Here is a 25,669-nt window from a genome sequence, read left to right as displayed (position 1 = left end):
TGGATACAGATTATTCTGTGTAGAAAAACAGATGGGTTTATTATCCCAAGGGCAAAGTCCTGGCCGTGGTTTTTTTGTTCATGCTACAAGATCGCCAGGGGAGGTTTTATGTAGCACAAAACATGTGTATATACCAGGTGAGACACAAACTTCAAATAATTGAATGCTTCAAGGAATTAGTGACAAATGATAGGTGAGTGAGAGGAGAATGAGATTGTTCTTTCCAATAAAGCCACATCTTTAAGAATGTTTCATTAAAGGTGATTATGAATATCAATGGAGTTGTGTATTCAAGGGACACCCTGGAGAAGTTGTCCTTCTGTTTCAAAAAGGAAAGGCTGGGAAGGATTCCGTTTCCCTTGTGAAATCATTTCAAAGGTTCAAATCCACCTGCCTGCTTCATTTCCATTCATTTGTTTAACTACCAGTAGGCTTCAGATTCTTCCCAGCTCCTACTGGAATCCAGAGGCCCCTTCTCTGTTCTGGGTTTAAGAGCGGGTTTCTGGGTCAAGGCTGCAACCTTGAAATGATGGCTCCCTTACGAAGCAGTCACACTGACACCTAGTGGTCCCGACTACACACAGCCGATCACTTCAAAGCTTTTGCTCAATGCACTTTAAAAATCACATTTTCCACCATTTGTATCACATGTTAACGCGAGAGAGGTCAGGGGATGTAAAAAGGAGCTTTTGTTTGTCTGAGATGTTACAAGGGGCTGCCTCTGAGGGAACATTTCAAAGAACAAGAATGTGGAGAGAGTGAACCATGGCTCACCGGCATGTTTAGGCTGCCACAAGCAGAGGTTGTGGTTAAGACCGAGGCTCCAGAATGAACAGCTGAGTTTGAATGTGGGCTCTGCCATGCACCGGCCATGAGCCTTGGGTGAATTACTGAACCAGCCTCGGTTTCTTTATCTGTAGAATGGGGATAACAGTGACTTCCTCATAGATTGTTAGCAATGCCTGAAAAGTTCCTAACATAGCACAGCAGCAACCCCTGTTGTCATCTGTTCTTGTTGTGACTGCTTTTAAGAGCAAGTTGCTGTAGAAGTTGGTACCCCACAGGTCAGGCAGCACAGAAGAGTGGGAAGCCCACAGATGAGAAACTAGGGGACCCAGATTTTAGCCCTGCTGTGTGACCTTGGACAGATCACTTACCTGCAATCTGTAAATGAAGGGCCTTAATTCAGTGATATTTAAGGTTTTTTTCTTTCTCAAGCACTGTGATTCTAAGACTTCCAATTTAAATTGGTCTACTTTTAAGGCCCATTTTCATCTCTTTTCTTTTTACCAAAACCCAGAGCCAAGCATGTCGCTGGTATTTATCATATAGTTGCTGACTGATAGGAAGTGGAGGTTGGCATAATCTCTGTATCAGCCACTAGGAATAAACCAAGTAGTGTTTGGACAGGTGGTGTTAGAAGCCAAAGTGTATTCCCCCTTTGGAAGCTGGTCTGGGGTTTCTGTGATAAATGTGGAGAGATCAGGACTTGTCTTGTTTTTCTACGTCTGCTCATCAGCCTCTTTACACAGACAGGAAACCAGGAAAACCATTTAGCTATATAAATTCAATACATACTTTGTCATTAATGTTGCTGAGGCTCGTGCCACAGGAGTTGGTCAGAGCAGTACAAGACTTTGCTTCCCAGTGCAGGTTAAATGCCACCAAAGTTCATCTGCTGCCTGTGATGAATCCCCTACTCTGTCTCTGCCAGGGATAACGCCAGCTAGGATGCCACCGCTAGGATGGCAACAAATGGTGGCCCAGAAAAGGTAATCATGAAACAAACTTTCTCCCTTCCTCCTAAACTTGACCCGCGTGGGCGCCCGAACAATAATAGCAATCTGGCACAAAGGTATTTTGGAGCTTTGTGAGAGTGTGTATTAGTTGTTCGTGGCTGCTGTAACAAAGTACCACACACAAAGTGTCTTACAACAACAGAAATCTATTCTATCTCAGTTTTGGAGGCCCCTGTCTGGAATCAAGGTGTCACCAGAACCACGCTCACTCTGAAGGCTCTAGGGGATCATCTCTTCCTTGCATCTTCCAGCTTCTGGTGGTTCCAAGCATTCCTTGGCCTGTGGCTACATCACTACAATCTCTGCCTCTGTCTCCAAATGGCCTTCTCCTCCTCTGGTGTCTTCTTCTCTCCTGTGTCTTACAGGGACAATTGTCATTGGATTAGTGCTCCTTGGATCACCCAGAATGATTTCATTGCATAATTCCTAGTTGCATCTGCAAAGACCCTTTTTCCAAATAAGGTCACATTCATGGGTTCTGAAACCCGGACATATCTTTTGGGGAAGCTACCATTCAACCCACTACAGTGGCTGTAGAAGATACAAGAGAAATTTGTATTTATAAAATCATAAAACAGGAAAAGGTTTTGGTGGGTTTCGTTTTTTATTTCTGTTCTGTGAATTAACCACAGATGTTAATACTTTTTTCACTTTTTTATTCAGATAGAAGTTATTTTGTATAAATGCATTACTATCCATCTGATTTTTGCCATGAGACTTCCCACATCATAACCTCTTTCACCTGTTATATCTGTTTACACCCTCCTTCAACATTCCCCTGGTAATAAGTTTTAAGCTGCAGCCAGATGGACAATAAACACCACCTCAGGCAGACAATGAATGAACCAGAATGATGTCCTAGGCCCCTGAACCATCAATTGGATGGCTCATGTCACCAACTCTAAGAGGTAGCTGTTTGGAACCAGTTTGGGCTAAAAGAGACCTAATATAGTTATCTACCTAAACACCCTACCCCAATGCTGACTCACACAGACCAAACATTAAAAAAGCAAGTGAAATTGTTTGTCTTCTCATAGTCGTTTCTGCTTTCCAGATTGCCCATGATGTTGCAAAGCCAATCTGGAGGGTTTGGCCTTGAGTCCTAAAATCCCTATCTATGTCTTGCTCAGTCTCTTGCTCATCTCAGATCTGCCATGTTTGGAACCACAAATAGGACAAGTGTTATTACACCCCCTCCAATGGTTAGAGATTCTTGGACAGAAGGTCATTTACTAGAGTTAGGTGGGAAACTTTTTGGATCAGAATATGAAACTGCTCTGAAGTTTTGTGTGTAAGCTGAGGACTTAAACTCAAACTAGGAACTATATAAGAACAATAGTGAAAATCATTATTCCTATGATATACTGGGGTGCACATAGGATTTAAAATCAGGAGCTGGGTTTGGTTCTCATCACTACCCCTTGCTAGAGCTTGAGTGACTCAGGTTACCCTTATATGACAGTAAGTATTAACCGGGCTTAGGAAGGATCAAATGAAATACTCTATGTGAAATTTTGCTTTAAAATGTGGTTATTAGTTCTAATAGTGGAAATAGTAATAGTTGTAAGATACTGATCTCCAGAATTTCTTGCTAACTATATGAGTATACATAGAGTTTTGGGGGGAAAATGTGAAAGTGATTTGTATCCTGGCATAAGTAATTTTGATAAAGCACAGACATTCAACTAGATGGTGGCAAACTGCCACATACTAGATTTAGCACCTAAGCAAAGTGTCTCCAGAACTCTCAGGAGAAAACAAATGAGCACATGAATGAATGGCTAAGTGAGACCCAGCACTGCTGAAACCATGAAGCACCTTGGAAAGATCAAGGTGCTTGAGAAAAGAGGGTGGCTAAGTGCTAAGAGCAGAATATACACCAGGGAAAGCTTGAAATTGAGAACATCACAATTTTAATGAGAAAAGGTGCAACCCAAAGCGAAGAGCCCCGGTGACAATGAAGGTGAGGGCACTTGCTCATATCACGGCAGAGTCTCAGTTATAACAGAGAGAAAAGGTGAGGAAAGAAGTGTGAGGTAGTTATATTATTTAATCTTGATTACTAAATACTGAATGCATTTTCTTCAAAGTTCAAAAGGAGAAGAAATGGAATGGGAACAAAGGGGAAGTTGTTTCCACATTGTCATATTCTGTAGAGTGAGGTTTCAAAACATTATTCATTTGTCTTTGTGGAATCTTCCACAACCCTCCATTTCTAATGCGTAGGTTTTACATTCCTCAAGTCAAACTCTGGATCCCTCCCTGGCTAGCAGCTGCCACCTGTCTTGGTTAGCTTGTCGAATCCTTCCTCTTCTAAGCAGTTTTCTTCACACAGATCTTTTCACACGCTGGGAAGGAAGTCTCTAGAAAACCCCACAGATGGCCTCATCCCTCCACCCCCATTCCACTCCATGTAGACCATACACTTCCAGTTTCTAACTTCAGGTCAAGTGCAGAAAAGAAATTCACTGCCCAGAAGCATTTGTCTGTGTCTGTGTGTGTGTGTGTGTGTGTGTGTGTGTGTGTGTGTGTGTGTGCACGCGCGCGCAGACGGGCATGATATGGAAGCTGCAGGGAGAAAGGAAGCATAACATTTCTGTTTTTCCCTTGTCAAACAGTATATTTCCTGGACACTAGTAGTTTTAATCTTAAACCTCATATGTTCTTAGCAAAATAGGGTTTTTTTTGCTGATTTATACTATTTATATGTGAAAATAGAACAACCATAAAAATGGTAGCTGAAATTAAGTCTCTTTGAGATAAGACAGTTGGAGGTACAGAAAAAAATGGAAGAACTTACATTGTATTAAGGCATATATGTTAAACATTATCCTAAGAACCAACTAACCAACCAACAAGAAAAATGAAAATATTTTTCAGTTATATACAAGTACATTAGTCTGAATGTAAATTCCTAAAAGACTATTTTCCAATTTGATATTTTTTGTTAATGCAGGCTAAGTGAATTATAGCCTAAGCAAATGTAAGCTAAATTTGCAGTAAAAATTATAAAATGGAATAACAAAAATAAGTGGTTTGAGGTCCGTTTGTTGTTCTATACTATTTACATCCCACTCAATATTCTCCACATCCTATAATCATTCCTTCCACATCAAGACGTCAAAAACTTACAGCAGAACAGACTTCAGCAACACAGAGAAAGTTATATTTAACTTCCTCATCCACTTATGCTCAAGCCAGCAGAGGCAAAGTCAAAATTGTATTTGTATAAGAAATATTGGGTAGAATAACCAGAAAGAGAAGGTTGAAGTTTCTAATTTGTAGAATAATGGTGATTTTCAAGCTCCTGGTTTTTAAAGACAGGGGATACACAAAAATCCAACCGATCGTATACCTTGAGAATACAAGGTGACAGCATTTGGGAGGTGGTGATTCATCACCACTTAAGCTTTACCACTTGCTAAACTATCTTGCTTCCTCTACTTCATCTCACCCTAGAAGAGAGAATGCAGTAGAAAAAAGGGAAGGTCCAGAGCATCTGTGCCTGCGATCACACCAGAGCCAGCCATGGTGCACCCTGACATCTCCAGAGGGTTTCTGCCAAGGCCCTCGGGCCGGCCTCCCAAGGGCATGTGGCCGAGCACACACACCACCCAGAGACACCCCATTTATAAGGAAGGTGTTTTGTTCTTACTACATTGCACCTCACAACACAAGGCCATCGCAGACAGGCCACTACTGGTTGCTGGGGTGGTTGCAGTTCCATCCCCACCTTCACAAGTCACAGAAAAAAACTACAGAGGTTGTCACAATCAGGGCTGGCACTGCTGCTTCCGCCACCAGCTCCTCCTACCTGTGGCCTTGCCTGGAGCCTGCAGCAGCCTGCTCCTGCCCCAAGAACTCAATTTGTGGTGAGAGACAAGTTCCCACATCCTGTTGAAGAGAGGCCTGGTGCTGTCTCCAGCCTCAAAGGCTCAGTGCACTGGAATCCATCACAGCCCATGTGCAATGAAATAGATGTTCTGTTAGTCAGCTCTTAAGAAGAGATTCACCATTGGGGTTCAACAAAGAAGCTAAGGAAATCATTTCCCCAACTACCATCTGTGTGATCAGTCATGGTGAAATTCAAGTACACTCAGTCCGTCAGCCCGTATGTTCAATGCATAGCGTGGAAAGAGATGTGCCAGGCCCTAGGCGGGTGTCTGTTTGGGGAGAAGGTACTGTCTTTGAGGAAGGAAAATAAAACCAGGTCCCTGCTTTTATATCTCTCTAGTGAAAAAGAGTACACACATTAAATGTGTAAGTTATGATTCATTAAGTACCTAAATATTTAGATAGTGTTAATGTGGATGAAAAAGTTCACGGTTTTATTATCTATAGTGGAACTTGCCATCTACCATATCTGTGAAGGGTTTTGTCATGAGTACTGTATTTTTAGCCAGTTTCCATTAGCTCTAACTTTACAACGAAAATCAGTCAGAGTAGTTTTTATTATGTAATTTCTAGCAATAAAGAGTTTTCTGAAAGTTTATTTTCTGATTAAAACAATTCCCTTTTCCAGGTTTACTGGCTATAGCAAATCAAGTCCCTTTAAAGAGAAAAGGCAGCGTGTGTGTGTGTTTGTATGTGTATGAACTGAGAAGGGGTGGAGGGCTTGGTTAAGAGGGACATATTTGTCATTTTCTTTAATCAAGACAATGCAAATAGTAATGCTGAATACTGTTGCTCTATGAAAGTTTGAACTACTTGAGTCTATTGTAAATTTTCACCAGCCTGCTTCCTGCCTCAAGGATAGTATGAGTTTCTCCAGCTTAGAGAAGAAATTTCTGTCTCTTCAGTCTTTTTGTTATGCCTCCTGGTCAGTCCTTGGCACAGCAGGTCCTAAGTTTGAGCAACATGAGTGTTACTCCTGTAGAAGCTCAGGCCCTCCTCTGCAGCACGCCACCTTCACCTGCCTCCTTGCCTCCCCGTGCACCCTGGTACAATCTCTGAAGCCTTGGGCAGGGCTAGTGCTGGCTTCCAGGAACCTTTTTCCTTATGAGCCCCCACGCAGCCTTGGGTTGCCCTTTGATGTCATTGTACCAGGGGTCCTGTTGTGGGCAATGGTGGCAGTGACAGGAACAAATTGTGACCCGTGAGAAGAACCAGCAGTTCAGACCAAATAAGTCATGGGTAACAAACAACATAATCTCAACAACAAAAAAGAAAATCTATATAAGGTAAAAATTTATCAATGATTTTTTTAAAAAACCAACGTGGGCAAACTATTGTTACTCATTTACTGCCTCCTTCATGATTAAAAGCATCACATACAGTCAAGTGAAGTCATTTTACTTCCTTTTGCCATGGGCTCTATCCAGGGAAGAAAAACAATATCCCTAGGAGTGACTCATTCTCCTCTTGCTTTAATTGGAAAGGTGACACAAGCACAACTTAAGGAGGTAAAAACGGGCTTCAGATTTATTTTAGATTCATTAGTTATCCACAATTCATAGATAAGTTCTATTTCTTTTGTATTTTAATAAACATACTGCAAATGAAAGTTTCAAAGCTATGTAACTTTCAAAACCATCTCTAATGGTAGCCTTTTTATAACATTTAGTTTCTATACAGTCATTTGTAGGTTTGACAGTACACTATTATAAAAATAATCAAAAGCAGACTTTCGAGTAAGGTATGTTCAGTAATTCAAGAGCAATAGAGTTAGATCAGGATTTCTCAACCTTGGCACTATTGACATTTTGGACTGATAATTCTTCCTTGTGGGAGGCTGTCCTGTGCATTGTAGGATAGGATGTTAAGCAGCATCCCTGGTCTCTACCCAACAGATGCCAATAACACCACCCCCTTTGCCCTGGCTGCTCATTTCAGTTGAAAATGCTTCCCGACATTGCCAAGCATCCTCTAGGGGGGGAAACTGCCCCCAGTTGAGAACCACTGGATTAGTATAACATCCAAGAGATATTAAAAAGCATGAATAATAATAAATCTAAAAGAAAACAAAACCCTGTTCCCAATAACAGAGATAGCTTATTTTTAGTTTTCCATATAAAACTATGTAGATGAACTGGCTACAAAGGGAACATTTTCCCAATGTGAACAGTTTCTCGATGTCTGTCCTTCATGCTATCTCAGCCTTTGACTATGCACTTGGTTCATTACCTGTATATACATTGCTAAACCTAAAAAAAAAAATTCTGGAAGCTGGGATTGTTAACTGGAAATCTAGAGGATGTAACAAAAGCTTTTTAGCTAATAGCCATCTTCCCAGGGGCTGTAGCAAATGGTGTAAGTTGACATCAGTGAAGATATGTAATTCTGAGGAAGGGCAAACTATATGGGGGCTAAAAAAAATTCATTTCTATGAAGAGAATTTCTACTATTATATCTATGTAATTATACAGCCATGTTTGTGAGTAGTTTGGGCTCAGCATTATATAGGTACATAACAGGTGGAAAAAATAACAAATTGCTTCAAATGATTTTGAAAAGGAAATTTCAAGTAATTTGGGATGAATTTTTTTTTTTTTTACCAAAAGCATAAACTCTGAGGTCTTCCAGATTGGGAAAGACCTCTTTTTAAGAATAAGTAGGCCAATCAGAGTGACTCACTCCTGTAATCCCAGTACTCTGGGAGGCCACAGTGGGAGGATCACTTGAGGCCAGGAGTTCAAGACCAGCCTGGGCCATATATTAAGACTCTCTCTCTACAAAAAAAAAATTTTTTTAATTAAAAAATTAGCCTGGCATGGTGGCACACACCTGCAGTCCCAGCTACTTGGGAGGCTAGGCAGGAGGATCACTTGAGCCCAAGAGTTTGAGGTTACAGTGAGCTATGATCATGCCACTGTACTCCAGCCTGGGTGACAGAGTGAGACCTTGTATCTGAAAAAGAAAAAGAACAAAAAGAATAAGTAGAAGCCCAATCTTTAAATCATTAAGAGTTAAACAATAAAAAGTTCTACAAATAATATGCACCTATATAGGCCAATTGGTGAGAAAGAAGCAGAGTTAATATTGAAAATATTTAACAACTGAAATTGCATAGGTACCAACAATCAGAACAGTTGGTGATCATATATCCAGCTGCACTGGTATATATCAACCGAATATCAACCTTGGAAAAAAGCAAGGTGCATAATATTTGTGTAAAAAGCAGGGACAGGAAAGATGCATGTGTGTATGGGTATGTTTATATATATTTGCATAGGCATCAGTTAGCAGTATACAGAACAACCAGTTGACAGTGGGTGCCTTCAGAGAGGGGAACTGGGGAAGGTTTATTGTTTAAGGAAGGTCAGTTTTGAGAGTAAAAGGAAGCATTACATAATTATTCCAGAATAACAGGCATAAACTCACATGATATCTGATCACCCTAGAACTAGGAAGGCTCACTTTTCACTCTATCATACAAGAATATATTACTCTTACCATTTTTTTAGATAAAAAAGCCCTAGAAAACAGAATGGATTTTCAATCTGCAATGAAATCAAAATAGTAGAATGTCATTTTTTATCATTTTTTTCCTATTACTATCATTAAGGAAAAAGTCTAGCTATTATTGTTAAAGATTAAGGATGAATTGGGGAGGAGGATGAATCTGGGTGTTGAAAATTTTATCTTAGTAAGCTTATTAACAATGATAATGATCAAACAATCTTTAAAGCTAGTAAGTCAATATTACTGATTAAATCATTGTAGAGTTTAGGCTGTAGACACATTAGTAAGCCCAGGTGCTCTGTGCTGTTTCTCAAGGCGTCCTGTGTAGGAACTTGTTGCTTTTTCGTTCCTTACCTTTCAACATCCAGTGAGAGGTTTCAGAGTGTGAGTAAACCAATCTCAAACATTATAACTCTATAATGTTATTCAGGAGTACGTTTGTTCCAGTCATGCTTATTTAAAATTAGGACATCACAGTAATGATTATAATTTTAGAATTCTGTCACCTGGAGAAAATGATGTTATATAACTAACTAGTTAGAAAAAACAGAGATGGCAGATAATCATTAGATATATATTGTTATTGTTCTGTCTGTGTGGATGTTCCCTGGTCCCCTGGTTCCCAGTGTCAAGAATGAGGACAGGTACCAAGTCCAGCTGATGACGGAGTGATCACAAACACAGAGCAATTTTATACAGACAGTCGATCACATAAAAAAAGAATGAAAGTATTGAAGGAAGCTACACAAGCCAAAAATACGTTCCTGAGAGAGCAAAGCGAGTTAGTCTCTAGGAGTGTAAAGTCTGAGCATACCACACGCTGCCTTTTATAAGCCCACTGGTTTGTCCCGCCTCCCCCCTGGCAGGATTGGCTGCTGTTTCCCACCTTTGGGGCTGATGGGCAGGATGCTGTTATACAGCAGATCACATGACAGGTCACATAACAGTTTGGTTATGTAACAGTTTCCCTTTCTGCAAATGAGTCTTTTCCAGAATTCTCCACGAAGCTCACCCCATGTTATGTTAATTGGATGGTAATGAGCTCTAAGTCAGTTAAAGGTTACTAGGAAAATTTTACTGTGTATGTTCCCACGAGGGAACAGTTCCTAGCCACAGTTTAGTTCCCGCTCTCCACCCTTAGCCACCTGTTTACCCTCCACCAGACCTAACATATATTACATGCAATTCTTAATCTAAGAACTTTACATGCATGAACCCATTTAATCCTTATTTTAAAAGAAACAAAAACCCTGTGCAAGTAGGTGCGGTTATTATTCTCATTTCAAAGATGAAGAAAACTGAGTCTAAGAGAGGTTAAGTAACTTGCCAGATCACATGGCTATTAAGTGGCAAAGTTAAGGTTTGAACCCAAGTCATGACCCCAGAGCCTGTGCTTCTAAGCTCAACACTGCACTGCCTCCTGGGTCTGGGTCAGCAGCCAAGAGACTTGAGTTCCAATTCCAAATCTACCACTTCCTACCACTTCTAGATCCTTAAGTGTGGACTTTTGACTGAATCCAAATTTTACAGAACAAATCCTTTTATTAAAAGGGGTATGGCAGAGAAAGATGAAGCTTTCCCTGCCTCCTTTGTTGCTTAAAAAAGAACAATCTTGAAATCAGAAGGCCACAGGCTCCCCACCCCTGCTTGGGGGTATTTGATAAGTTTTCGCCCAAGAAGTTCAAGATGTGAAGTTGCTGTAACTAAGTAAATGCCACTTAAATCTCTTGGTTTCCATTTCCTCACCAATGCAGTGAGCAAAGGAACTAGATAATGTCTAAGGTTTCACTTGCTTTATAAAAGTAGGAAATCTTCCTATGTGCCAGGTAGTTGTTAAAAATGCTTTAGAAATATGAACTCATTTAGTTTTCTTAACAGCCCTATAACTAGGCATTATTATTCCCATTAGGGAGTGGAGCAAACTAAGTCCCAAAGAATTTCAAGTCCTTTGCTCAAGGTTAAATCACTAGTAAACTTCAAACCCAAGCAGTCTGGTTCCACTGTCTGTGCTCTTAACCACTCTGCTATGCAGCCTTTTGTTAGAAATCTTGAATAAGTTACAAATCTAGAATATAAATTTAAAAATGTAGAATTCAGTCTATAATAAAAGAAATCTTCCCCAGAGACAGACAGGCTTCCAGTGGGGAGCAAATTTTTGTATTTGGTACGTCTTTAGGATTCCTGTGCTAAGGTTCACAGCTATGATCTCCCTGGAGGTTCAGGGAAGGATCCATCCTCTCCTATTTCCTCCCCCAATACCCAAATTCTCCCTAGTTCTGCTGTCTTACTGTCCATTGCCTTTGAGGATTGTTCAAAGATTGGAGAAAATCATGGGGACTGAAAAGTGGTAAAGGGAGGCAAGTTAGAAAACAAGGAGTTTTCAGTGACTCTGATATAGGGGAGTAAATTAAAGGTACAAAATTCAAGCTAGAAATTGCTGTTAGGTTTCCTCCTCCTGCCTAAGTCCTTCATCCCCACCCTGCAAATATACATGCGCTACAGTTTGCTATGGAGAGGAATTCGTGCTGAGGGCACCGTTTCTTGTAAAATCACTATGCACCGCCTTCAGCTCAGTGCACGACCCTCATTCTCAAGCATATATTAGAATCTGGAGGTTGTTGGGCCCTGGCCTAGGTGTTGCAGGAAAACAAAAAGGAATGAGACAGTTTCTGGACTTTGGAGCCCCAGCCACACAACTGAGTTTGCCTGCCTATGCTCATAGCTCCTGACTGTGAGCCCTTGAATATGCTACTTAACAGCTCTAATAACAGTTTCTACGCATTGAGCTCATACTGTGGGCCAGGAAGGCATTTTACAAATTCCATCTCTAATGCACATGACAGTTCTGGCAGATATGTGTTATCCCCATTTTATGGATTATTGCATCCGAGGCCCCAGTAAGGAACTAGGATTCAAACCCAATTCCCATGCTCTTGCCGTGTTGTCCTCCTACAGTTTCAGCTTCACTTTCCTTTCCTGTGAAACAGAGTTAAATTCTCTGACAATTGCTGTAAGAATGAGATGGGACAAAATAGTATCAAGCACACATATTTACCCACTAAATGGTGGTTCTTATCACCCTGAGAGGAAATAACATAGAGGCGTGTAGAAGCAGGTGAAGTGCCACATGAGTTAGGGGAAGGAGCAAACCTTCCCGGCTGGACAGGATCTGGTTTTGTGCCCTGAAAGATGAAATGTGTTTGGGTGTGCGGCAGTGAAAGCTGCGGGACAGAGAGAAGGGGCCCTCTGAGAAGGAGTGATAAATGCAGAAAGAAAGTTCTGGAAATGAGACAAGTCTCTATTGCTTCTTCCTCACCTTCCCCATGTGCCTGCAGACTGTGCCTTCTAGACAGGACCAATTCTGAAAGTGAGCACATTCTGCCTGCTAGTACCCAGACTAAATATTTACAAATTAGTAGAAACACTTATTGTATTACTTACTTAGAAAAATGAGTGAGTTTTTCTGCCTCATCGCTCTGTTAACAAACAGACCTTAAATGTGGATAGGAGCAGAAAAATATTCTTGCAAACCACAGAGATGTTAAACATGACCATGCTGTATAAAGCATGCAGCCTTCATTTACAGAAGGACTTACTTTCATTTTTTAAGTGTAGTTTCTATTTAACAGTCTTAATTATAAAAATATGGAAGAAGTCATTTTTTAGTCACTTCCATATTTTTTCAAAGAAAACAAAAAAGTGCTAAATACCAAGTTAGAGTAAAGCCAACAAGACAGCTAGAGAAACAGTAAGAAGAAAGAGAAAAGATTTGTTACTTAAAAGAAAAAATCAGCAAGTCAGTCTAAGATGACCAAAAGAAAAAGTATATGTACAGCGATAGCCCTCCCCCTTTGAGAAACTCTCACAACTTATTTTGCCATAGAGGAAGATAAATGTTACAATATCTTGCTAACCAATCAGCAACGCTGTGGGCCTCAAACCAGGAAGCTCTTTAAAGTATAGTATTTTAAATTGTGAAAGACTTCTGTCTCTCAGTTAGTTTTTGTTCCCTATGCTTGTAGGATGGAAAAGCAGATGTGAAGTCCCTCATGGCGAAATTTAACACAGGGGGCAACCCGACAGAGGAGGTCTCAGTCAATAGCCGACCCTTCAAAGTCACAGGGCAAAACTCACCATCAGGAGTACAAGCAAAAAAGAACTTATTCAACAACCAAGGAAATGCCAGCCCTCCTGCAGGACCCAGCAACGTTGCTAAGTTTGGGTCTCCAAAGCCACCTTTGGCGGCGAAACCTTCTCCTGAGGAAAAGCCTGACAAGGAGCCCAAACCCCCATTTCTAAAGCCTACTGGAGTGGGCCAAAGATTTGGAACACCGGCGAACTTGGCCACCAGAGACCCTGAGGTAAAAGTGGGATTTCTGAAACCTGTAGGCCCCAAGCCCGTCAACTTGCCCAAAGAAGATTCCAAACCTGTGTTTCCCTGGCCTCCTGGAAATAAACCATCACTTCACGGTGTAAACCAAGACCATGACTTAAAGACACCAGGCCAGAAACCCGGGCCTACACCTCCAGCCCCCGAAAATGAACCGAAGCAAGCATTCCCAAACTTGGCTGGGGTTAAAGGCAAGTTTATGTCAGCCTCACAAGATCTTGACCCCAAACCCCTCTTCCCCAAGCCTGCCTTTGGCCAGAAGCCATCTCTGAGTACTGAGGACTCCCATGAAGATGAGAGCCCCACTAAGAATGTGTCTCTACAGAAAGGTGCCCCAGCTCCTCTGGGACTCAGGTCCAAAGGTGTCCCTTTAAAACCAGCAAGGGGACACCCAGAAAATAAAAACCACGCAGGTGATACGTCAAGTTCACCTTTTCCTGGAGTGGTTCTGAAACCCGCTGCAAGCAGAGGAGGCCCAGGCCTCTCCAAAAATGGTGAGGAGAAAAAGGAAGATAGGACGATAGATGCTGCTAAGAACATCTTCCTGAGCAAAATGAATCAGGAAGAGTCGGCCTCCGGGGCTCCTCCCGCCAAGTTCCCTAAGGCCCCTTCAAAGCTAACAGTGGGAGGGCCATGGAGCCAAACTCAAGAGAAGGAAAAGGGAGACAAAAATTCAGCCACCCCAAAGCAGAAGGCTTTGCCTCCCTTGTCTACTTTGGATCTGCCTCCGCAAAAGCCCAACAGACCACCAAATGTTGACCTGTCGAAATTCCGAAAAACCGCTTCTGGTAACAGTGAGTTCTTTTCTCATTTGCTACTTAGTATGATTTATTCCACAGAAGAGGGTGGTTTAGCTTCTGGGGGAAATTTTGTAGCAAGGAATGATTCTATAACTAGTACTCATGTGTACATGATGAAATATCTTGGGCTTTTTTTTTCTTTTGTGTGGGAGATCTGAGAAAGGAGGAAGTCTTGGCTCTATGTAAGCATTCTGTGAGAAAATGCCTTGGTGGCTGGGTTTTTTTGTGGGGGAGACAGAAAGGAAATGCATCCATTTGATTGATAAGTGGTTTTGCTCAATGATAAGCATCGCATTTACTTCCTTAGTTGAGTTTCATTTCTGTTGGATGAGATTGAGGTGTGTTACCCCTGCTACCACAAAGGAGTTGCACGGAAAAGTGAGCACACCTCTAAGTCATTTGTTCTCAAAAAGAAGCAGTTGTGACCTCCAGGGGACATTTGGCAACGTATGGAGGCATTTTTGATTGTCACAACTGGAGGGTGCTACTGGCAGCTAGTGAGTGAAGGCCAGGCTTGCTGTTAAACATCCTACAATGCACAGGACAGTCCCCCACTAAAAACAGTTATCCAGGCTACAATGTCAATAGTGCAGAGATGAGAAACCCTGAAGCGACTTCAAATATCCACACAATTCATCATGTTTTCTAAGCCCAATTTTCAAATAAGAAGAACAAGACTCTTATGAACTTGTACTTAGTGTTTCATATTTTAGCTGTTTCCTATTTCTCAGTATCAAGTTTTTCGGACTTTTCTGATTCATAACAGTATATAGCTAGGAAATAAGCCAGACAAAGGGGTACGTTATTCTCCTTCTGAGTAAATAATTTAATTTTCTACCAGAGATGTCACTGCCATACTCTAGCATGTGGGATGATTTGATACTGAATGGCTTTATAACCCTGCATAATGATGAGAGAAGCTCACTCATGTGTCAGATGATTAATATTTTAAGCAAATGATGTGCAACTGTTGTTTACTATGGGGAGGAGGGCAAAGGATGCCTACAAATGACCACATCACTATTAGTCATATTTTTCTTCTTACAAAAGTGTGGTCTAATGAAAGCAATTCTAGGCCTAAAGGTTGTTTTTCATTTTTGCATTATAGAAGCATCTTGCAACATGTCATCTTTCTGAGATCAGCATTCTCCTTGTTGATAAACAGATCAGTGATCAAGTCCTCCGTTAACTCTATCATGTAGAAAGCAAGTTTGAATGACCCCATGATCATCTGTCTTGTAGAATTGTTCAGCCTTATGTCCCCTCCTTATCTGTCACCTTGTTTCAATACTTGTTTGTAATTCAGAACTGTTACTTTTGTGAGACCTTCTAAAAAGTCCCCTGTTGCTCTTCCTTACTTCTTCGGTGCCTCAGATAAAAAATTAACTATCATAGCCCCAAACCATACTTGCCTAGGCAAGAATTTGCAAATAGCAGGGCTTCAGGATAAATTATTTGCTGCATGGTATAATTAGAAAATTTATCCATTTGCTTGTAATAAGATGGGAAAGAAAGGAGATTATATGCTTTAGAAAAAACTTCTATTACTAAATATAAGATTTAATAGATACTAAAGTGAAATGCTTTGCTAGTGAATATAGAGATTTGCTCTAAAAAAGACTATTTTTTTTTTGCTGTTAGAAGTAATTATACTAGTGTTTATATTGCTAATTACTAAAGCTTCATCTAATAACCCTGTAGGTTTTTAAAACTCAAATACTAATTTCTTAGCCTTCTACCTTGATCTTTTCTTTCCAGGTTTACATCCAATTCTTTAAACCTCTTCCCCAGATGTGCCCTCCATCTGTTATCATCTTTGTCTAACATATTAGTCATTAAAATGTTTATCATTTATTGAGGACTTGTTATATAGCAGTTACCTTGTTTATTCCTCCCAAGCTGTGAAATAGGAATTCTATGAGGAAACTAGAGCTCAGAGAGATTAGATAACTTGCCCAAAGTTATCACATGACTAAGCAGGCCCACAGCTGATCTCATGTCTCTCTGATTCCAAAGACTGTGTTCCCACCGCCACCACCCCATGTTGGGCCGTCACTCTTGAAATATAGGATATCATAAGATAATAAATCAAGCATAAATGAAACCTAAAGAATCCTCATTTTTCTCCTTTGGCCGTTGGTTGAAACTTTTTTTTTTTTTTTTTTGGTAAATACCACTCTAAGCTTCATTAAGACAGATACCGGTCTGCCATTGTCTCATCATTTGGAACACAGAAGTAATATAAATTCTTGTTACTTTCTCGGGTTTGTCCTTTCACAAAAGTCTATTTAATCAGAATTTAGTTGCTTCCTGATTTTTCAGTATTAGATTTTAATACTCTCTATATACTTTAGCAGTTACTTGAACAAATTAGATAACTCTCCTGCCAATCAACTGGCACTCAGTTGAGTGGAGCTTTGATGCAAAATGAATTTTATACAGAGAATCTATCTTGCAGATCTATGGAGCTCACCTACTTGTAAACTGTAAACTTGACTATAACATGTTGCTGTACTGAATGTGGAACTAACAACTTTTTTTTCTAAGAACTATTTAAGGTTATAAAAGTCTAAACTTTAAAAAGAAAATCCAAAATATCAGAATATTCTCTGAAGTAACCTTTTCTCTGGTTCCTTTTGGTTCTGGGGCCATTCATGAGGGACTTCCTCTCATGCATCAACGCCATGCCATGCCAGTAGTGAAGTTCAGGTTCTTGAGAACCTCTGGCCTGCCTGGTAGCTTGCTTGTTAAAATTAGTAAAAATCTGCAGGGAAATATTCAATTCAACTCTTTTTCTAGTCTTGTCCTTAATGCTGGAGAGAAACCAAGACTGATCTGTCCATATGTTAGCTACAAGAATGATCACAGTGCACCTCGACAGGGGTAAGCCAGCATCCCAGAGGACATTAACAAAAGGCTAGTGGTGACGTGCCCCCTCCTCATCTGTACCCATGTCACTTTAATCCAGCCTACAGCAACTTGAAACCAGAAGGTGCTTGGGCTATTTTCACCAGCAAGTAACTTGTTTCCAGGAGTGGGTAAGATTCTCCTTCACAGACTCCAAAGCTATCGCCTTTCACTTTCCCTCATTCTCCTTTTACATGTGCTCTCTGAAAATGACTTTATTAGATGTTTGTCTATTGAAAACTATTTGATATCAGTGCGTACCAGTGTTTTCCAAATTGCTGCTCCTAGCCATTACAGAAAAAGGAGCTTCTATGTTCAAACACATTTTAGAAATGTGGCGGTAAGTGCTTTTCTTTACAGCAGAATTTCTCTCCGCCCTCATGTGCCACTGTGCACTTGGAGTCTAAGGACTAGGTACCTAAAGAGCAGATCCCAAGACACCTTTTCTGAAATAGCTCACAGACTGGACCGTTTCAGGACACTGAAACACTGGAGGCAAAGCTGCCTCTCGCACAGACTGGAACCGGAAGTCACTCAACAGCGTGGCTCAGCTTCAGGTGGCAGCGAGGCCCTCAACACGTCCTCCACGCTCGTTCTCAAGGGCATGGCATGCTTTGTGGCTGGCATCCACCCTTGGCTTTACTCCAACTCAAACCAGATCTATTTCACTCGCCCTCCTTGATCCCTGGGAAAGCAGTTTTCCAGAAGGCCTCTGCTGGGGCTTCCTTCTAGTTCAGGTTGAAACTCCCGAGAAACCACTTGCTGTTAATCGAGCAGCTAACCTAGGTTTAATCCCATAATAAAAATGCCTCAGAAAGATTCTCCTCCCTTAAGCACACAGGCTCTGGTCAAACCTTATGAGCTCCCTCTACTTGTAGTCTTCCCTCTTTGCATTCTGAACTTCTGTCTTCTGCTCTTCTAAGATAAACCAGCTCCTCAGTCTAAACCTGGTTCTCTTGAATAAACTGTTCCCTGCTGTTTCATAGCCCAACAGCATCCCCTGGGGCCTTTTAAATACAGTTTCTCATCTTTATAAGCACTCCACGTGGCCTTTGTTTCAAAATTCCGGCATCAAATTTTACTGTGGAGAAGTCTGAGGCCAACCTGAATTTCTCTCTTTGAAAATCATTTGCCTTTCTGTCTGGATTCTCAAAGAGATCTTTGTCCTTTAGGTTTAGAAACTTAGCCAGGATATGTCTGTATCAATTATTCTATCATCAATATTTCTCTCAGGAATTTTCTGTTCTCTATGCGCAGGGATCACACCATTTCTTTTGATCTGGCTGATGGATGAAAAGTACATCCACAAGTTCTAATACAGTGTGATAAATTTGTCTTTCCCTCAGAACTGCAAATAGAGTTCTGAGTGTGGCTTTGAACCCACTCTTCTGTGGAGTGAATGACAGCTGCGCTGGTCTCCAGGGCACTCCTTACTGGGGACCTGGATTCTATTCCATTTTCTGAGATCTCATTCAGTGCCCCATACCAAGGCAGGACCAGCCCCGGCAGCTCCTCTGCCTTCTGCCTCTGACTGGATCCTGTTGTGGTACTCAGGGATTTGATGCTTGAGGATTCTCGTTGACCTTCCCAGGCTGCTCACTCACGTCTCAGTCCACTTCTCTAACCTGGATTGCATTAGAGAGAATTCACAGGTTTTCCTAGCATCACCGTCTTCCCCTAAGGATTGATTCTGGGCCCAGGAAATAAATGGGAAGCCTAGCTTGCCTCCTGAGGCACCAGAACCTTCTGTTTCTTCATGAAGTTTATGCATGAGGTTATTTTCCTTTCTTGTGGAGTGGCTGCTAGTGGGTTTTGGACAAAGTTTACCCTGCCTTATTTTGCTTTTATTATTTTTATTTTGGAATTGGAGGAGGGACATCCTGAAACTCCCCCATCCCCATTATTTAATACCAACTAAATACTTTAATTATAGTCTAGGGATCAACAACATTTCCAAAAGGGACATCAACTCAACCCCTCAATTGGTAGGCAGTGAAGTGGCAGAAAAGAAATTAACATAAACTGAGTGTCTGCCATGGCACTCAATTTAACCTTCAAAATTCTTTCTGCTCAGGCACCAGCTATTCTTTTAATATTAATTTTAACTCAGTAGCAGTCCATGCTTATCATTTAGTTTGCAGGGAAGAGTTTCCTTAGTCACCATGCTTGTAAGAGGGACTGTTGCTTTTCTTAGTTATGGGAGCAGAAATTTATGTAAAACATGCCATGATTTGCCCTGTTGTAAGAACTCTTCCTGTGATCAAGAGACTGAAATTGATATTTTTAAGCAGCTTAAAACATATGTATGAAAATATTATCCATTCAACTGGCCTTATATCAACTTTAGTAGCCTTTGTACAATATCAAAGAAGATATGACCACTTGTAAGGTAGGTATTTTTACAGTGACTGATTTATCCTCAAATAAAGTGTGGGAAGCATTATGAGATGATTTAGTACACACCAAATTTGGTCAAAATTATTAATCCCCCAAGTACTAAAAGCCTTAAAATGAATTTACAATTTACTTCAGAAGAAAGAATATTGAAAAGAAAGTTTAATAATCAAATACAAATATATGAGTCTAATAATCAAATACTATTATACAAAAGCTCTTCCTGATTTGCTTTAAATTGTGCTTACAAACATCACATAAAAAAACTAGCCAGGAAGGTTGGACAAAAGTATGTTATGATTCAGTCTGCTCACTGAGCAGGAGATGCCTTGCTTCATACAGTTGGCTAAAATAATTTCCAAGCCATGTCAAATAAAACCCTTTCTTAAATGATTATATTATGAATGTGCATTTGGCATTAAAGGCTGCTGCTTCTTTGCCTTAATTAAAACTATTTCTGATATGATAGGTTCATATGCTAATAGCATGTCTTTGTGCATGTTTTTGATTTTCAAAACAAAATGAAATTGACTCCTGTAATATAAGAATAACTCTAGCTATTGGAAGAAAAAAATATGCCTCAGGAGCAGAAATCCAGCTACCTGTTTTTATAAAAATATATTGACATTTCCGATCCTTTTAGAGAAGGCATAATCATGATAGTTATGGCATGGCTCTAAAGCCCAGGGAACCATTTAGAACAGCAGTCCCCAACCTTTTTGGCACCAGGGACCCGTTTCATGGAAGACAATTTTTCCACAGGGGGTGGGAGAGGCAGAGCTCGGGTGGTGATGCAAGCAATGGGGAGCAACTACAAATACAGATGAAGCTTCACTCACTTGCCTGCCACTCACCTCCTGCTGTGCAGCCCAGTTCCTAAGTTTCATGGAAGACAATTTTTCCATGGACAGTGGGTGGTGCTCGGGGGAGGAAGTTGGAGCTCAGGTGGTGATTTGTGGTCCGGTTCCTAACAGGCCACGAACCAGTACCAGGCCTCAGCCCAGGGGTTAGGGACTGCAGATCTAGAGCACTAGATTATTTGTTTTTCCAGCACATGAGAAATAAGGAAGAGAAAATGAGTCCAAAAACTGGAGACATTTAACTTCTATATTAACCACTAGTAAATAGATAAGAAACATTTTTCTCTTCTATTTAAATTGCACCCAAAGAAAAAAGATTATACTTCATTGTGTCTGGCATGTCAAAGGTGGAAATAAACATCTAAAACGCTCAATAGCAATAGATACAATCAGGAAAAAGTAACCGAAGATGAGACATCTGGTTAGAGAAAAAAAATCTAAACCAAAAACCTTATGAGGTTTTTTTTTTCCCCAAAGTAAGAACCTACGTTGTAGAATCAGCTGTTTGTGTTTATTATAACAGCCGCATCTCTCTGCAGCTGCATGACTGCACACCACAACGGCTTGTTCAGCCTTGGTCTTGGCAAGAGAGCCTGTGTTTTTCTAGGGGTGGCAGTAGGTCTCTTGAGGTGAAGAGGGGCACATATAATACCATTCTCTTCTCTTTTCTTGTTTTTCTTACACTTCTCAGAATAAAATAGCTCAGCTGCTTTTCAAAAGCAACTTGTGTGGCAATATGATTAGTACAACCAGGCAACTAAAAACCTGTCCCCCCCAAAAATGGCAAGGCAGATAAATATCTCAGACATCCAGAGTATGTTTGGGCATTTTTTCACCTTATTCTGCAATAAAATGTATTCAGCTATTATAAGGCAGAGGAAGAAACCTAGATTAGTGCCAAAAAGAGTCCCCCTTAGTGTTTAAGGTCCTACAGGGCTTCCCATTTTTCTTCCAAATTATCACCTTAGAGAAGTTGAGGTTGCCTTGTGTGCTCTCAGTCATAGAGGATCCAGATTGCAGCTTTTCTGGGACTTCTGCTCTCCACCCTGTCACATCCAGTTCATCTAGAGTGGGTAAGAAAGCCGATACCACACACACACATACAACCATGACTTATTCCTCAACCATTTTTCAAAAAGCAGTTTTATGCAAAAGGCAAATAAAACAAGTCCACAAAATACATTTCAGTCATCCACGTCTTTCTAAACTAAAGAAATTTTCTAGACATGATATAAGCCATTAGACAAGCAGGAAATCTCACTCCTTTGTAGGAAAGGGCCGTCTGTGATGTCTCTGAAGCCTTGAGTTCCTAATCCTCCTGGGAAAAAATGAATCCTGCTCTGGTGGCCAAATAGCATGCAACTAGATAAGGTTTCTAGATGTCCCGCTAGATCTCTACCTACCAGCTGGGACTCTTGCTTTCTCCACTCCCCACTAAGACTATCTAGTCTGCCTACCATTTAAATGGAGCTGCCTGTGCCACTAAACCTAGCAAGTAAAACTCCACTACCACCCCCCAAACAACCATCCCCCTTCCATTTTCCCACTTTCTTCTTCTTTCTCATCTTGTAAGCTATGATTCTTTTTCAAAAAAATTTTAATTCTTTTCCATTACTTCTACCATTACCACAAATCTCCTTTCTTTTGGATCAGTGAAGCCCACATAAAATACTGGGCTTAAAGGAATTGTGAGGGCCACCAAGGTTGTTGAATTCTGAATTATTAAAAAAGCACAGAGAATTACAAGTGTCAACATGATTTTGAAATAGAAAAGCGAAGGTAGGAAATACAAAAGCTGCGTTAGCGTGCTCCTTAAAATCAGGGCAAAGTTAGTTCCAAACATCATCCCACGTTTTAAGGAAACATCTAAAGCTCTCTGCAGATCAATGAATGAGCAAGTAGCTTGATTTCTCAAGGGTATTTCCAGCTTCTAGCTCCTGCTGCTTCTATCTTGGATGGGCTTAGGAACTGCCTCCCTGACTCTGAGCTGTACTGCAAGAACCCAGACAAGGACTCAGCACTTTTTCTTTGTTTTTCACTGCAGACCACTCATCAAGGTCTTGATGTGCAGGACAGACTTCACTGAAGGTTTGAGGAGCCAGAGGGATTTACATTGCACCTTGAACTAGAAACTTAAAACAGAATATTGGCAATCTCTGTTTTTCAAAAATAACTAGATATTTTGTAACTTAGGCTCCTGCCTTCTCCCTGTGGCTCCCCCCTCCTTTCTTTTCCTCATTTCTTTGGCCCATCCTTCTTAATAGCAAAAAAATAAATAAATAAAAATAAAAACACTCTTTCCATTTTATTATTTAGAATAGTTTAGCCACCTCCAGCCCATACCCTTCAACTCAGCTGTTGTCTTCCTTTGCACATAAGCAGAAGTTTCTTATTCAAAGGCCTCCTTTCCAGAAGACATCAGTGGGAAGGGATGGCCAGGGCGAGGGAGTAGGTTTGCTTTATGTTGCTATTGATAGTCATTATATTACCAGAAATGAACTGCTGATGAACAGGCTATATCCAGAAGAATTTGGTCAATCCCAGCACAAGTACAGGAGCTGAGTTGCCCCAAATTGGAGTGAGAGGTTGTTTTATCTTCTTGTACATTTTCAGTGCCTAATCACCAGAGATCCTTCCTAAAAAAAAGAATTCCATGGAGAGACATTCTTCTACCAGACCTGGGATTTGAAAGCTTTCAGGTTCTTTCCTGAGTTAAAATATTACAAGTATACCCCAGCCAGCCAGGGTCTTTTACAAGTCTTCCTTATTGTAAACACTAAATGGGTCTCTAAGGAGAAAGATGGCCAGAATGGCTAGAGGTTCTGACCAACAGTGGATGTGTCATATATTCAGAAGGAGAAAGAAAACATCAAGCCTTAGTCTTTCAAAGGTTCTAACACTTTAAGTTACATAAGAATGCCCCCAAAGTTTCTAGTTCAAGACATCTAGGGTGGAACCCAGGAATGGGAATAGTTACTAAGCTTCACCAGGTGATTCTAATATAAGTTGTTCCTAGATCACATTAGGAAATACTGCAGAACTATGCGAACTATTACAGTGGGGGAGGAAAGGGAAGGGGAAGGGCGGGAGGGGAAGCATTTCTAAGCCATAGGTATTTTTCTCAAACCAAATGAAATGCTTTAACACTGAGACAGGATACTAGAAGTTACTGGTTACATCAAAACATGCAAATGAGTGAGTAATCTGTTTAAGCAAACAGGTAGTGAATGCCCTATGGTTGGTCTTAAACATTTGCTTAGTTAGGGAAAGTGCAAAGGTGCTATTCAAATATCTAACATCTTGGATGGCATAGCTCTGACCACTTGATGTGGCTGAATACCAGAGTCCTGAAAGTCCTTTGCTATGGCTGTTGTTAACCCTTTAGTTGCTGGGTCACAGAAAGGTCCAAATGTCCCCGAGGGATGGGTGGAGCCTTTGGCAGACTAAAGCTATTTCACTATTTTAATAATTGGTGGTTAAACTGTACATGCCAGCTGGCCATCAGCCTGGAAGAGTGGTGTAGCTTTCCACTCACAAAACACCTGTAATCTAGGACTCTTGCTGCTCTCTCCCCCTTTCCCTTCTTCCTTTTTTCTGTTCTCTATTCCCTTTTCATTTTTCTCCCCCTTCTCCCCTGCAGTGGCCTTAAGGTTTGCTCTGTACAGAGCTTTTCATATGGCACATACAATTACTATTCATTAAACTGAAAAAACAATTTAGCCCTACTGGTGGTACTCAAGGCAAAAAAAAAAAAAAATCAAAAACAAAAGGAAGCACTAAGACAAATGGACTTTGACAATCTGAATAACTATGTATCACTGTAAGAACTGCTGTTATGATAATAGAGGCCATAATGACAATGGAGCCCACAGTCCTGCCTAAGATGACCACACTTGTTCCTCTGGGAGGTCTCCATGCTTGGTAATAGACCTTCCCACCCACCCAAACTGACCAGGAAGGTTAAGGGGTGAGAGCTCTGCATATTTTTATGCCCTGAATCTGATCAGTGCCCAAGTGCAACTACACTGATCTACTTACTCCACTATCTAGATATCTAACTATTTGATATCAATATTCATCTTGTTCTTCAGTAATTTTTTAGTGTATTAAGTATCTAATCTTCAAAATAGACATATGCTCATATAGTACTTAAAAGAAATTAGGCCAATGCAAAAAAGAGCTAGGCAGTTGTCCTAAAATAAAGTGTGCCTTTCTTTTATAATGCTTTCTAGTTGGATCTACAAAGATAAGCAAGTTTGAAGAAAAGCACTCTCAAGTTTTCATGCTGTAGACAGATCCCTGTGTTATGAACCTAATGATAAAAGGAGAGGATGGATGTGGTACTGATAAAAACATTTTTTCAAATTTGTTGCTGTATTTTTGTAAGCTGGGAAGTTTAAGCGTGCTTTGAAGTTGATAGGAGAACTTACAGAAAGCACTATGAACCCTTAGTGATCTATGAAAAGTGAGGTGCATTATAAAGACAGAAGCACTTTTTTATTCTTTTGAAAAATGCAGGAGTTTTCACAATTTTTCATCAGGAAAAGTTAAGAGCAGATACTTTGCTGCTAGAGAGACTTGAGTGGCAGTACCAGCTTTTCTGCTTACTGTGAGACCCCAAGGAAGATTCTTGGCATCTTTAAGGTTTGGTTTTCTCATCTGCTAATGGGGTTAATAAGCATACCATGTCATACAGTTATTGTAAGGATTCAAAGGAAATGTAGAAACAGTATTTAGTAAAGTTCCTGGTACGTCATAAAGGCTCAAATCATTGGCAGCAACTGAATTATATTTTTTAAAGGAGAATAGGAAATAAAGCTCAAATAAAGACTCCATTGAAAAATAGATGGTAGCCATCAGCAGCTGCCTCTGGTATCAACCAATACTGGTAAAAATGTCATCCAATTGTTGCAGATGTTAAATCAGTTTTGTTTTGTTTTGTTTTGTTTAAACACAACATAATAGATTTTCAATGTCACATCAACTTGATCCTCTTTTATTAATAGTCTCTTCTTACATCTCTCTTGTATTACTCTATTTCCTTAGGTTTCTGCTCTAAGACTTAAGAGTTCTACTTTCTTGGTGTTGTCTTTTTAATGTTTGGAGATTCTTGATTTT

The 25,669-nt window shown here is 40.5% G+C and overlaps 1 protein-coding gene across 2 annotated transcripts in view; it reads left to right on the top strand.

Annotated features, from left to right (window-relative positions):
* The window catches only part of FYB1 (FYN binding protein 1), a 144,110-nt gene that overhangs the window by 41,587 nt on the left and 76,854 nt on the right, over positions 1-25,669 (top strand). For both annotated transcript variants that reach the window (XM_045566318.1, XM_045566317.1), the window contains exon 2: positions 13,223-14,384. In XM_045566318.1, coding sequence (XP_045422274.1) covers positions 13,223-14,384 — 1,162 coding nt within the window. The remainder of the gene's footprint in view (positions 1-13,222; positions 14,385-25,669) is intronic.

The sequence above is a fragment of the Lemur catta genome, chromosome 12 (assembly GCF_020740605.2).
Source record: "Lemur catta isolate mLemCat1 chromosome 12, mLemCat1.pri, whole genome shotgun sequence".
NCBI classification, from domain to species: Eukaryota; Metazoa; Chordata; class Mammalia; order Primates; family Lemuridae; genus Lemur; species Lemur catta.
This window is presented reverse-complemented; position numbering and strand designations above follow the sequence as displayed.